This window comes from Lacerta agilis, chromosome 10 (genome assembly GCF_009819535.1).
Source record: "Lacerta agilis isolate rLacAgi1 chromosome 10, rLacAgi1.pri, whole genome shotgun sequence".
NCBI lineage: Eukaryota > Metazoa > Chordata > Lepidosauria > Squamata > Lacertidae > Lacerta > Lacerta agilis.
In genome coordinates, this window is record NC_046321.1 from 11,085,982 (window position 1) to 11,100,653 (window position 14,672).

Below are 14,672 nucleotides of genomic sequence, written 5' to 3' on the forward strand. Positions count from 1 at the left end.
AATGGCAAGGATTCCAAATGCAGGGAAGATACCAGAAAGTGGGAAGGAAAAGATTTTATCTGGAAAATTAAGAAGTGCGTGCAGCGACTCCGAGGCTCGTTGAACAAGCTTAAAAGTGCCTTTGAACATTGGAGTGGGGGGGGGAGTGGGTCTGGAATGCAATTGTGGGTGGCATCCCAACAGCTCTGCTGGTACCCTCACCCAATGACACCAGTGTGCACCCAGTGCCCCAACCCATGCACCCAGTGTTTGAAACTCCCATTCACCTAGGCGCATTTTGCGACAGAGAATTTCATTAGCGCGAGCAATTTCTGAGCTCTGGGCACAGTACTGCGCCTAAGATTTCAGATTAAAACTGCAGAGTGGAAGTAAAGGAGGGCCTTTTTCTGCCTCCCCACTTCCAGCTACTCTGTGAAGACTGCAGAAGAGACCCTCTTAAGAATATTAGGGGGGTGGGCGGGGGAAGGACTAGACCATGTGAAAAATGAACGTGATATTTTAGCTGCAGTTCATTCATTTTGAGCTTTGTATTCTTGTTATATGTATAAAAAGTGTGCCTAGACATTCCGTTGTTGCGCCCATAACCTAGGTTTAAGGCACCAGTTAGCTCCTAGCTTTCATATCTCAGTTTCTGACACTGCATGCGCCAGAGTAAACATTTCCCTTGATGCACATGAGGGGGGAGATGTTGAGAGCTAGCATTACTGGGTATATCAAAACCAGGGACGCTTTTTTATTATTAGGGGAAATGTGCTGCGGACTATGGTGGGGCTGCCTTTGAAAAATGCTCAGAAGCTTCAACTGGTTCAAAATGTAGCAGCCAGACTTTTGTCCCGTGAGAGGTGTTCTATTACTCTCCGTACCTAGCTAGATCCGTTGCTATTTCAATGCCCGGCCTTTACCACCTTGCAGAGTCTGGAAATATTCTATGTTAGGGAAGCTCCTATTGCCAGAATTGGTGTGAGATTTTAATAATAAATAAATAAATAGATAAATAATAAATAAATAAATAAAATAGATAATGGAGGGGGTGAAAACATTGGAGAATGTCACTGCCCCCCACAAGCACTTAGTTTGGCACCATCCTCCCCCCCCCCTCGGCCCCCTTCCCCTGCAAATTTTGAAGCCAAAATTTTTCTAGGCAGAACTTTCAGCCCAGTCATAGAAACTCGCTTCCTTTTTCTAAACGAGAGCTTAAAATTAAGGACCCACATTAATCCTCGAGGAAGTTAGGCCCTCTGAAGTTTCTTTGGCAGAGGTTATTCCTCTGATCTCGCATGAGCCCTGCATTAAAACAGCTGTACTGGTTGCCAATTCTTTCCCACACCGATTCAAGGTGCTCTTGGTAATGTTTAAAGCCCTAAATGACTCAGGCCCCAAATACCTGAAAAAACCCATCTTTCCCTATGATTCTGTGACCCCCTAGGGGCCTCGGCCCTCCAGATGTTTTTGGCCTACAACTCCCATGATCCCTAGCTAGCAGGACCAGTGGTCAGGGTTGATGGGAATTGTAGTTTCAAAACTTCTGGAAGGCCGAGGTTGAGGAAGCCTGCCCTAGGGTGTTAAGATCAGCAGCAGTGGCACTCATTGTTGCTCCACTGCACTCATAAGTTCTGGGTGGCAGCAGCCTGAGAGAGGGCATTCTCTTTGTGGAACTTCCCCTGCCTAAGGTATATATATTTAACAACAACAACAACAACAACAACAACAACAACAACAACAACAGGCATCTTCATTATACAGCTTTCAACAAATGCTGAAGATGTACCTCTTTACCCTAGCTTTTGATACTTGAGATGTATATTCTCCCCCCTCACCCCATATCTGTGACTGTAAATGGTTTTGAACTGTTTTCAGAGTGGCGCTTTAATTGTTGTAACCCACCCTGGGACATTAGGGTGAAAGATGAGATCTTCTTCATCATCACCATCAGTTCTATTTTTCCAGAAGAAGAGGTGCCGGAACTCACCATGAACACCTCTAATATTATTATTATTATTATTATTAATAATAATAATAATAATAATAATTATTATTATTTTATTTATACCCCGCCCATCTGGCTGGGTTTCCCCAGCCACTCTGGGCAGCTCCCAACAGAGGACTAAAAACAGAATAAAACTTCAAACATTAAAAAACTTCCCTTCTCTTATAATGGCAATAGCGCCCACCTGAGAGGCGTCGGAACTAAGTTCTAGCTGGGGGGAGCCTTGATAATCATAATCATCATCTGTGCTCCTCTCTGAAAAGTGAAAGGAAGAGAACTTACCTATTGTGTTGACTCTGGCCGAAGGACTGGCTAACGTTGCTGGTATTGATTTGAGCGAGCTGCTCCCGCTGTTTATTCTCAGGGGAGGCATGTGAGGAGAGGTGGGTGATGTGGGAGACTTGCTGTCTGCTGTCTTGGGTTTTGCCGAGAGGTTCAGTGGCTGGGCCACGTCGTCCTAAAATGGGCATAAGAAGACCAAGCAGGTGAGACAGGCCATACTGGTGCGACTTCAGGTGTATATAATGAAGATGCCAGGCAAACCTCCCTGGGGAGAGAATTACACAAATGGGGAGCCACAGAAGAAAAAGCCCATTCCCTTGTTGCCGCCCTCTGGACCTCTTGTGAGGGAGGCACATGAAGAAGGGCCTCAGATGATGTTCACAGGGTTGTAGTGGGTTCCTTATGTGGAACAGTTGAAGGAGCTGGCTATGTTTCGCCTGGAAAAGAGGAGACTGAGAGAAGATATTATAGGCATCTTCAAGGGCTGTCACATAGAAGATGGAGCAAGCTTGTTTTCTCCTGCTCTGGAGGGTAGGACTCAAACCAAAGGAGATTCCAACTAAACATCACAAAGGACTTTCTGACAGTAAGAGCTGTTCGACCGTGGAACAGACTCCCTTGGATGTTCGACCGTGGATGTAGACTCTCCTTCCTTGGAGGTTTTTAAGCCGAGGTTGGATGGTTATCTGTCATTGATGCTTTAGCTGAGAGTCCTGCACTGTATACCAAGCTCCTTCAAGTGCTCCTCATAAGGCTTGGTTTCCAGATCCTGGGCCATCTTGGTGGCCCTCCTTTGCACATGTTCCACTTGTCAACATCCTTCTTAAATTGTGGTGCCCAGAATTGGACACAGTATTCCCAGTGTGATCTGACCAAGGCAGAATAGAGTGGGACTATTTTACTTCCCTTGATATGGGCACCATACTTCTGTTGATGCAGTGTGGAATAGCATTAGCCTTTTTTGCTGCTGCATCACACTGTTAACTCATGTTAAGCTTGTAGTCCACTAAGACCCCTAGGTCCCTTTTGCAGGTGTCCCCCGCCTTATATTTGTCCCTATTGAACTTCATTCTGTTAGCTTAGGACCAGTTCTCCAATCTCTCAGAGCAGATGTTATTTATACCCCCCTTTTAAAATAAATAATACAAACATTGCTGTGACAAAAACAAAATGTGATCAATGAATGACGATGGTTCCAGATTGCTAACCAAATATGCCATTCTTCATAGAAAGCAAAGAACACCCCCTGAACACAGAAATTATAATAATTTGTACATTAAGCAGAAAGATTGCCAGCAAGGCTACTTAAGCAATCATTTCTTTGCTGCTAGAGTAGATTTGGCAGAGCTTAGAAATGTAATTGAGATTTTGGCTTTGCCCACTGTTACCATCTTATTGCACACTCCTTCACTTTCGTGAAGTTGGAGAGTCTCAAGCCACACCAGAAACTTGAGTCAGGGATCTGGCTGGCACATCCGGCAGAATGACGTGGCAAAGTTCTAAGGAAGCAGCCCGGACTGTGCCATTTCAGACGACAGATAGGAAAAGCCACAACTTTGAAGAAACAACCCCCATCCCCCGCAAACAGAAAAATAGCTCCACAGGGAATGTTTGGGGCTACAGCCTTTATAACTAATGCGCAATACAGTGGTACCTCGGGTTAAGAACTTAATTCGTTCCGGAGGTCCGTTCTTATCCTGAAACTGTTCTTAAACTGAGGTACCACTTTAGCTAATGGGGCCTCCTGCTTCCGCCGGCAGGCGATTTCTATTCTCATTCTGAGGTGAAGTTCTTAACCCGAGGTACTACTTCCAGGTTAGCAGAGTCTGTAACCTGAAGTGTTTGTAACCCGAGGTGTTTGTAACCCGAGGTACCACTGTATATTCACTTTAGGATTTTGAGGTGGGTGGGTAGGTGGGTGGAGCAATAAAAATGAGCACCCCTTGCCCTCGATTTAAGGGTCACTGTCTACTTGGCCACCTAAGGGTTGTGCCACCTCGTGATTGGGGTCTGAAACACCACTGTGAGGAATGAAAACCAGAGCCATGAACCCAGATCTCACTGGAATTTGAGGGTTTCGAAGCAAGGCATTCTGTCCATCTCTACTGCCAACGTGGCTAAAAGGAGCTTGCAGAGCAGTGCCCCCCCCCTACGGACTACATTGCTGCAAGTGGAAAGTGCAACTTAAGAGGACTTTGCATTGTGCACCATCTGACTGGGCGGGGGGGGGGGGGGGCGAGCTGGGGGCAGCAAAGCTGGAATGACCTGGCAGAAGGAGAGGAGAGGCTGCTCTGCTAAAGAGGCTTTTCCTGACCTCTGGGAACACATCCATTGCGTATTGCAGCCTATTTAAATGACCTTGATGGCAAGAAATTACAGCCAAAGCGTGAGAGATGCAAGGAGCCCCAGAGGGAGGTGTTCTGTTTTTTTGTTTTTTTAAAAACAACAACAGAAGAAGAAGAAGAAGAAGAAGAAGAAGAAGAAGAAGAAGAAATAATAATAATAATAATAATAATAATAATAATAATAATAATAATAATAATAATGCTGCACCCTTACTGCTTTGGAAACAAAGCCCCAGACCTACTGCCTCCCCATCCCCAGCCAGTTTTCCCCCTCCCTTTATTTTCTTTCCCCTTTCATAGAGATCTTCATTTCATCATAAATGCACAATACGGTGCATTTCCTGGCACATCTGGGCCCATAGACAATCGTGCCATTGTCGTTTACTGAACAATACCGCCAGTCACTGGCTTATCTACTGAGTCGCTAGCTTATCCCAAAAAACGTCCGACCAGTAAATATATCCATAATGGACGTCCAGCGGCTACTGGCACACACAAAAGTCCGTCCTTCCCCATCACTGCCTCCAGAGACGGCAGTTGTACAGACACAGAGAGAGAGAGACAGAGAGAGAGAGACAGACAGAGATTGACAGTTCTCTTCCTCCTGTTCTCTTCCTCTTATCCCATAAGCAGTTCTGAAACTACCAGCTGCGGATATAGAAGTGGAGAGGTAAAGGCAGTTGTGAAATACATTGTGTAAATGAATTATGCTGCTGATATTATCCTCCCTGATGAAATAATTGTATTAAATTAAGCAGGGATGCTCACATGACAGGATGGCGGAATTAGATAATTCTCCTCCGCAACACCAGCACACACACACACACACACGTGTGCACAGACACACACACTGGTACTTCCTCCCTGCTCCCCCCCCCAGCCTGCCATTCTCAAATTCTGATTAAGAGTAATGCTTCTCTTTCTCTCAAGAAGGGAATTTATGCATCTGCAGAGACACATAGAAATGCAAGAAAATGTGTGTGTGTGTGGGGGGGGAGACACAGGGGATGGACAGACACCAAAGTCGTAAATTTTAGCTAAGACAGTGAAAAATGTGAGTGATCTCCCCCCCCCGCTTCCTCCCTCCCCCCCCAAAAAACCCGGGAACAGAATTATCCTGAAACTTCTTATTGTTTCTGTAACTTGTTGCTTGGCAAAACACTTTTCTGATGCTGGTCTTCCTCCAAGCCACCCAGTGAAGTATACTTTTTTCCAGCTCCCACGTGGAGGAATAGATGGCAGCTGAGAATTAAAACATAAAAGATGACTTGCTGGATCAGGCCAGCCGGATGCTTCTGGAAAGGTTTGCAAACGAAGTAGAATGGCACTAGTATAGTGTTTTTCAACCTTTTTTGGGCAAAGGCACACTTGTTTCATGAAAAAAATCACGAGGCACACCACCATTAGAAAATGTTAAAAAATTTAACTCTGTGCCTATATTGACTATATATAAAGTAATTCTCTTGAATTTTTCAATTTTTCCCACGGCACACCAGGCAACATCTCGCGGCACACTAGTGTGCCGCGGAACAGTGGTTGAAAAACACTGCACTAGTATACAGCAACCAGAGGTATTCTGCACCTGAACACAGAAGCTGCATCCCACTGTCATGACCAAAATAGCCAGTGACCTTCTGTGCGTTTGTCCGCTCCTTTTAAAAAGCAACCTAAGGCAGTGGCAATCAGCATACAATCGTGGCAGAGGTGACTCTTCCCCACTGTTTATGCTGAGTGGAAGTGTACTGGTTAAGCGTGCCAGGCTAGGACTGGGGTGACCATGAAACTTACTGGGTGACCTTGGACTAGTCCCAACTGCTCATTCCTACATTGCAGGGCACTGGAGTAGATGACCCCCCCCCAGGGTCCCTTCCAGCTCTACAACTCTAGGATTCTACGAACCTGCTTCACCAGACTGTTGTGAGGATAAAACTGGGAGGAGGGAATTTCCTCCCAGTCCCAAGCCCCTTAGATTAAAAGCATCTTATAAAGGTAAAAAATAAAATAAAATGAAGTTTACCATATTGTTTGGTTTGGCCTGGAACAGGTATTCTAACGGGACACCCCAAACCGATCTACTACCTGGCAAAGTTTCTTTCAGTCCTGAGGAACACCAAAGCTTGCACACTGTCAGAGCTGCCTGGCGGTTGCTCACGAGTAACCAAGCATGAGTCCCCAACTGTCTTTTAACAGTTTATTGGTGCAGACTATTTACATTGTGGAGAAGCAGAGAAACATGACCGTCCTAGTCACTAGCAGAATCCGGTAGTGCCGGTTTCTGGCTGTGACCCCAGCAAAGGAATTTCGGCATCCCCAGGCGCCTCCTCCCCTGTCTCCTTTTGACCCCCCTGCACAACTGGGGCGACGGAAGTGGCATGCTCCCCTCTAAACGAATGTCACGGGAGGCGCTGGGGCTCTCAGCAACATCCTCAAGCTGCTGCCTCTCTGGACTGCTGGTTCCCTGCCCCTCCCCACCAGAGGAAGAGTCGCTCTGCCCGCTGGGAGAGGTATCGCTGCTGAGGAGGTGTCGGGGCTCTCTGTACATCAGCGAGACCTCTCGCGGGACCGAGGGCAGTTCCCTGACACACACCATTTTATGACAGCCTGGTTGGCCTTAATAAAGTTACAGATTTTCATTATTTTTCACCAGCATGCCCGTCTTTACTCTTTAAATATCCCCCAGAGCCACCCTGACTGCACTTGTCGGTGCTTTTGCTTTTCACTTATTTAGCATCCTCACCTTTCCATTCCACAGTTTCCACAACTTTACTTCGCACAGCACTGGAGGATGGGAGCTCCTGGGTGTATTGAGCTGTTTGCCATTATGCCAGCTCTGGAGATATGACTTAATCATCCTGCTTTTTGCACAGAGTTCACCCCCCTCCCCTTTTATAGTCTGCAGCTGGCTGTCGGACAAACAACAAATGCTACTTTTAATTCTCTGTTTCAGGTCACCTCCCCCCTTCCCTGCTCCCCTCCTTCCTCATCATCTTTTGTCTTCTTTACCATGATGCCTTGCTGCTTCAATGAAAATATGGCATCCGGTTACAATGACCTGCTTGCCTGCCCAGAAAACCTCGGCTTTTATGCCTGTCTACTCCATATGCTGTTTTGCTGAGATAGCGAGCCGGTGTGCTGTTTCCCCAATGCATCTGGCACTGTGGTTTGTCTGTGTTTTACACACAATTCATCAAGAGGAGGGAAAGAGGGAAGAGGGATGGCAGAACAAAATCTTCCAGTGCATTTGCTCAGCTCGGCAACCGAGCAATCTCGAAACCTGGAGCGTCGGAGACCTCACTGCACTCACACACAGGGGTAACAGTGACCCACCATGACCCTGAGACATGCCACCTGTTCCACTGTTAACCTATTAGCATTTTTTTTACTTAGCAAGATTTATATACTCCTTAATTGAGCCAATATATGGGTGTAGAATATTCATTTAAAACAGCAATAAAAACAAACCTTGAGAAAACAGTAGAAATAAAACCAACACCTGTTTAAAAAACACAAGATGAATATAATAAAATTAAGTATCTGTGTAGGCTTGCCTAAACAAAATACTTGTAGACTTGTAGAGTTGGAAGGGTCCCTGAGGGTCATCTAGTCCAACCCCATCCAATGCAGGAATGTCAACACACAGTCTCTCATCCAATTTTAAACCATACCAGCCCCTGCTTAGCTTTGCAAATGCACTAGCCGTTTTATTGCTGTACCGCTAGGAAGATTTTTTGAAAGCATTCCCACTAAACACCGTCTACCAGGGACTAGGTAAGCTCCCTCTTTTCGGTATCCATTGAGGAATAAATCCCTGGCAGGATATAATACATAGCAACAGTGGCTGGCGTGATGGGGCAGTGGCAGAGTCAGTGCAGCGCAGAGCCAATCTGGCATTCTGGTCCCTGCATATGCACCAGGGTGACCTCGCTGCTGCCTCTCCTCTCCTCTTCACCTCTCCCTCCAATAAGCAGCAGTGACTCACCTGTCAGGCCAGGTAAATGCCCCCCCCCCCTGCATCATGCACAACGGAGGGCTAGCAAGCATGGGGGTCCATGCATTTGGCAAGTGTTTGGAAGTACCAAAAATATCCTGCAATGGGAAGTTCTTTTCAACCTCAGTGGAAAAATTTAAAACATGTATGAAGCTTTGGCTCTATGGTAGGCAAATGACCAGCAACTCCTCTCCTTTTGCAAACTGGCCGCCACTGCTTTTGTGGTTTATTATATGGCTCCTCCAGATAACTGGCAACCCCTAATAACTAGAGCATTGTTCAGATAGATTTCCCACACCACGGTTGTTTGGTTTCAATGCTAGCCCCCACTCCCAGTTCTCCATAAATAGGTTCAGGCTAGCTGCTAAACAGGAAATGAGTGTCTTAGCTACAGATCAGCAGGGATCAACACAGCATCTGCAAATCCCTCAGGGAGGCCAGGAGCCAATTTCTTACTTTGCCTCGAACAATACACAGTGTTTCATGAGAGGCAAGAGAAAGGCTGAGAAATCATGTTGAAACTAGAGGGAGATTCCCCCTTCATCAAAAGCAGCACTTCTTCTCAATATCCCTCCCTGTTGAATAGGGAGCATTTGGGATGAATAACAGTAATTGACAAAGCTCTTTATCAACACTCATTAAATTAACTCTCAGTGAAACATCCTTATCCCTACATTGCAAATAAAGGCGACCCCAGGTGTCTGGCTCACTGAGTGACTTTCTCCCTTGCCACAATGGAAATAAATTGCAACGTCAGAGAACATGAGATACTATCAGGAGGGTCAGATGGAAGAAGACAGGTGCAGCTAAAGAATATACAGAATGCAATGAGCGCTGGGAACATTTTCTCATGGGTGTTTCAGCAAAGGGCTGGATAAGTTGGCCTCTGGAGGTTTTCTCCTCAATACATGTCTTTAGGAGGCAGTGGCCAAAGGCAGAGAGCATATACATATGAATATAACAAAAAATGGCTTTGTTTCTGGGTTTTAGAGTTAATCTAACCCTGACCAGGACCACACCTGTAATATACAGCAGAGCACTGAAGCTAATTTCCACGGTGGTTTATTTTCAACTGCCTTTTCTGCACACGAAAGCTCATACCAAGAACAAACTTAGTTGGTCTCTAAGGTGCTACTGGAAGGAATTTTTATTTTTTATTTTGTTTTGCCTTTTTAGGGTATTTTGATAGGCATTACTTTATTACAGTGGTGCCCCGCTAGACGAATGCCTTGCTAGACGAAAAACTCGCTAGACGAACGCATTCGTCTAGCGGAAGGCTGCCCCGCAAGACGAATTTGTCTATGGGGCTGCCTCGCAAGACGAATTATTTTTGTCTAGCGGGACACCACTGTATTTCTTTTTTAAAGTATTTTTTATTAAAGATTTTCTTGATTTACAAAGGTGTGTGCAATGTCTCTCTCGTATTTTTCCCATGTAGCATTTTTACAAATCAGTTTCGGATGTTGAGACATTAGGAAGAGAAGGGGGAAAGAGGTGGGTGGGATGGGGAGATGGGTGGGGTGGGGTGTATGTATATGTAGGGTTTGGTGTCAGCGTTGTTTGTGCAGGTTCTCTGTTGTTCGCTTGTGCTCCTTTGGCGGCGAGAGAGGTCGGGGTTGGCGTTGGGTGTGACTGATCATTTGTGGTTGGCTGTGGTGATCTTTGGTTTCCTGTGTGAGTGGGGTGGGTGGGTGTTTTTGATCAGGCTGGCCATATTGATTTGTATGCTGTCGGTAGATTTTTGTCATTGTCTTGTTGGGCTGTGTGTGTGATGAAGGGGAGCCATTACTTTATTATTTCATCCGAGATAACTCGACTTATGGTACCGCACCCTACACAGCAGTGGCCCCCAAACAGGGCATTTTCTGTTATAGCCCCTGATGCCCCAACCTCTGACATATCAGGCCAAGTTCTAGGTGTTGCTATTAGTACATAAACCCCATAACAGCTTGGGACCAACTTGTCTGCGGGGTCACTTCACCCAATATATGCCCACTCAACACCTTCAACCTGTGGAACTGACACTGTGGCAGATGTCACCTAATATTCCTTCTGCCTTACTGATATTAAGGAGGCACCTTCACAATATACTCTCTTTGTTGCCTGTTTAAAACATTTTTAGGCAAACCCATCCAGGTATGTATAAGTTACATGGGTTTTAAATTTTTCTTTTGAGCTACTGTTGATTCTAATAATCATTTACATATTTTAAATACCTGACTTTTTTTTAATCAGTAATTTTGCTTTGTATCTTCGTAAAACTCCTAGAAGTCTTCTTACAGTTAGGCAGTATATAAATTTTGTTAAACAAAAACGTGAACCACCAGCTGCTTCATACATCTTGTAAAGACTTATCTTTTTGCCCAGACTTTCCCTGATCCAGAAAATCAGAACCTTGTTTTACGCATTTGAATTCCAAGAATTTCTGTTTCTATATGCTTTTACACAACGGCTTCATTGGTTTTATGCTGTATTTTTCTTTTAATGGTCTTGCTTTTCTGTTGCACACCGCTTAAGAGACTTGTAAAATATTAAGCAGCTTATAAATACTTCCAAATAAAAAGGAACAAATTAATCATTCCTCCCAGAAGATGTAGTGATGCCTTCAAAAGAGATTTAGTCAGGTTCATGATGGATAAATCTGTCAATGGCTACTCCAAGTGAAGGAGCGCTGTTGCATTCACATCCAGATGAAAGACTTCCTACAGACATCTGGTTGGCCACTGTGAGAACAGGGTGCTGAACTACGGTGGGCTATTGGTCTAAGCCTGCAGGATTCTTTGTATAGACCATATTTTTCCATGTATAAGACGATATTTTTTGCTGGGGAAAAAATTAGTCAAAAATTGGGGGTCGTCTTATACATGGATGGTGAATGCACAGGGGTTTGGGCACTGGCTCTGGCGGCCTGGGCTCGGGTTCGGGCTCTTGAAATATGGCAACCCTAACTTTGAAGAGAAGACTCCCTAGAAAAGACCCTGATGTTGGGAAAGATGGAGGGCACAAGGAGAAGGGGACGACAGAGGATGAGATGGTTGGACAGTGTTCTCGAAGCGACTGGCATGAGTTTGGCCAAACTGCGGGAGGCAGTGAAAGATAGGCGTGCCTGGCATGCTCTGGTCCATGGGGTCACGAAGAGTCGGACACGACTGAACAACTGAACAACAACAAACTTTGGGTGACCTCTGCCCAAAGTTTGATGCTTAAAATACTGTTTTCTTAATTTTGGGGTCAAAAAAACTGGGGTCGTCATATATGGGGGCATCTTATACATGGAAAAATGCAGTACTTAAAGGGTGCACCATTAATACTGGGATACTTCCTGAAATAATAGCTTATTTTCCTAGAGTGCAGAAAGGATAAGAAACGAAGTTCCTCAAAATAGGAAGTAGCCTTCTGCTGACTCAGCCCATTGGTCCACCTGGCTCAATACTGTGTCTACACTGATTGGCAGTGGCTCTCCTGGATTTCAACAAGGAGTCCCTCCCAGCCCTATTCTGGAGATGCCAGGGGTTGATCCTGGAACCTTCTGCATCCAGGGCAGTTCCTCTGCCACTGAGCCCTTCACAATGCTAGGCATGAGAACTCGGGAGGGGTGGGGGAGCGAGCAAGGGCCCCAAAAGGATGCTCAGTGGCACACTATTAAATGAAGCAGAATCAAGGACACAGAAGCCATGCTGATCAAAGCCTACCACCTCTCTCCGCTGCATCCCACCAAAACACATTGATATGTAAACTAATTAGGCACAGACCCCTTGTCCTGCTGTGGCCGTATGAAAGAGAGGAAATAAAATAAATAAATAAATAAATAAATAAAGGAGGAGAGGGAGAGGGAGAGGGAGCGAGGAACCTGCAAATGAGTCAAAGGAGCTTTAAAGAAACAAAAAAATCAAACAACTTGGACACCCCACAGAGGAGAGATTCCTCTTCAAAACCCACCTGGATTTCTTCTGTCATTCTCTCTCTCTCTCTCTCTCTCTCTCTCTCTCTCTCTCTCATGCCTACATAGACTTACATACCAATGCACATATGCCCTGCAGAACATACATAGTTGAAGGCATTTGTGGGTCTTGGATGAAACAAGTCCACTTTTTATTCCTTTCCCCACCCACTCTAGTTAAAGCCGACTAAGTCAGCCTGATCCTATGCTCCTTTGCTCAGAAGTTAACTCCTGCTGAGCTCAGTGGGTCTCAGTGGGGTGTTAGGGAAGGGGTAGTACCTCTGGAGGGGGGCACCACACCTGTGGCTCCTAGAAGCCATTGGCATGCAACAGGAGCCACAGCCCAGGAAACGGCTTTGACTGGACAGGTTAGGATTGCTGATGGGTCTCAAACCCTTGGTGAGCCAGAGACATTCTCTGCAAGTAAAGACAGGCTTCTGCGGATTGAGTGGACAAGACCAATTGTGGGTCCAATGGTCAAGAAGGACAGATGGGGCTCCTCAACCTGGAGAGGCAGCCCACCTAGTAGAAGGGAAACCACCACTGCCTTGCAGCTATTTGTGAGAGAAAAGCTTTGGGAGTAAACCCTGAGAAAGAATCTGTACCTGCTGCCTTATGGGACATCTTCAGAAGAAAAGGCTCAGGAGTAAACCCTTAATATTCTGCAAATGTTTCACTATCTACTTCCAATTTCATGTTAGGCAAAAGGTCACTGTCCACTCTGTTTGGCTTCAATGAGATTGCCTGCTCTCGCATATCAGTTCTGTGGTTTGGTAGCACCTCTTTCTCAGCACTGTTAAATGTTTACCCACCTAGTCCTTACTGTTAACAAGTGAAAAATAGACACTTGAGGAAGCATCAAGAATTCCTTTGCCCATAACCCCCTGATCCAATACTGTCTCTCTGTAGAACTCAGTTCCTGGCAAGTCAGTGTTAGCCAATGTAGCACTGTCTAGATCTTGTGGACTCCAGATCCCATCAGCTCCAACCAATTTGGTCAATGGTCAGGGATGAAGAGAGTTTTTGTCCACAACATCTGGAGGGCACTGCATAGACTTCCCCTGTAAAAAATGAATAAGGAATCTGTTATTCTAGGTTTCTTGAATAACGTAAGAGCTCACACTGAAAATCCATTTTGGCTGTGTCACCCAAAGTTCTGATGTACAGATGAAGTCCCATTTGGTACTGGGGAATGTCACATCTCTACATTGCAATGGCAAGTTCCATTCAACTACACAACGTTTTTCATTGTTTCATGCCAGTTCATTTCCACATCAGGGTGTCGGTTGTTGTTTGTTAATAAACAGAGAAATGCATGAAGAAAATTGCACCCATATATGCTATCAAACATTAAATTTGACCGTATTTTGCACATTTCTGACCTTTCAAACATATTTGTGGGTGTATTTTCTTGAAGCATGGGCATTTTGGGCATTTTAAACACTTCTGTTTGTGTTTTCTGAGGTGAGAACTGCACCACAAAATTCAGAGAAGTGTGATAGCTGACAGATTGTCTGCAATGCATTTTGTACTTTAGTTTAGGCGATATGGAAAGTTTGGTTTGCTATGAAATGCGAAATGAACAAAATCCTCGAGCATCCCTAGCTGCAGCAGAGAATTTCTGAACACTGAAAAGAACAGCCAAGTGAGCAGATCACACCACCAAATACATATTTTATATCAGCAATCAAGAGCCCTTTCTCTTCCTTCTCTCTTAGGAGCTTCCCAATTCCTTTCTTTGAGTATGAGCATGTTTGAACTCGCAACATTCAGAAGAAAGAAAAGCATGCTTTAAAAAGGCGTGGAGTGACATATTGAGTCATCACATCACTCTTCTGTGTTTCAGAGGGCCTAGGTGCATGATGCTCAGACCCAACAGACAGCATTCAACCCATGCTGTACTTCAAGCTCACTGTTGTCAGCATGCATGGAGTACTTATCATGCCTCTGCAAGCGCCTGATGCTGTCTGGTTGCGGTTCTGTTCTGAAAGCCAATCAGAACAGATCTCAGTGAGCATCAACAGTAGTCAAATGACCACACTTCCACATCCAGTCCCATAGCGGAAGCTCAACCAACATGGTCTGAATGCTTTTCAACCATCACATCAGCGCTCTGCTGTGTTGTGTGGG

General features: G+C 45.2%; 1 protein-coding gene across 8 annotated transcripts in view; it reads right to left on the bottom strand.

The window, feature by feature from the left end:
- Positions 1-14,672, bottom strand: part of SOX5 (SRY-box transcription factor 5) — a 580,304-nt gene that overhangs the window by 49,837 nt on the left and 515,795 nt on the right. For all 8 annotated transcript variants that reach the window (XM_033161787.1, XM_033161788.1, XM_033161792.1 and 5 more), the window contains one exon: positions 2,270-2,444. In XM_033161787.1, coding sequence (XP_033017678.1) covers positions 2,270-2,444 — 175 coding nt within the window. The remainder of the gene's footprint in view (positions 1-2,269; positions 2,445-14,672) is intronic.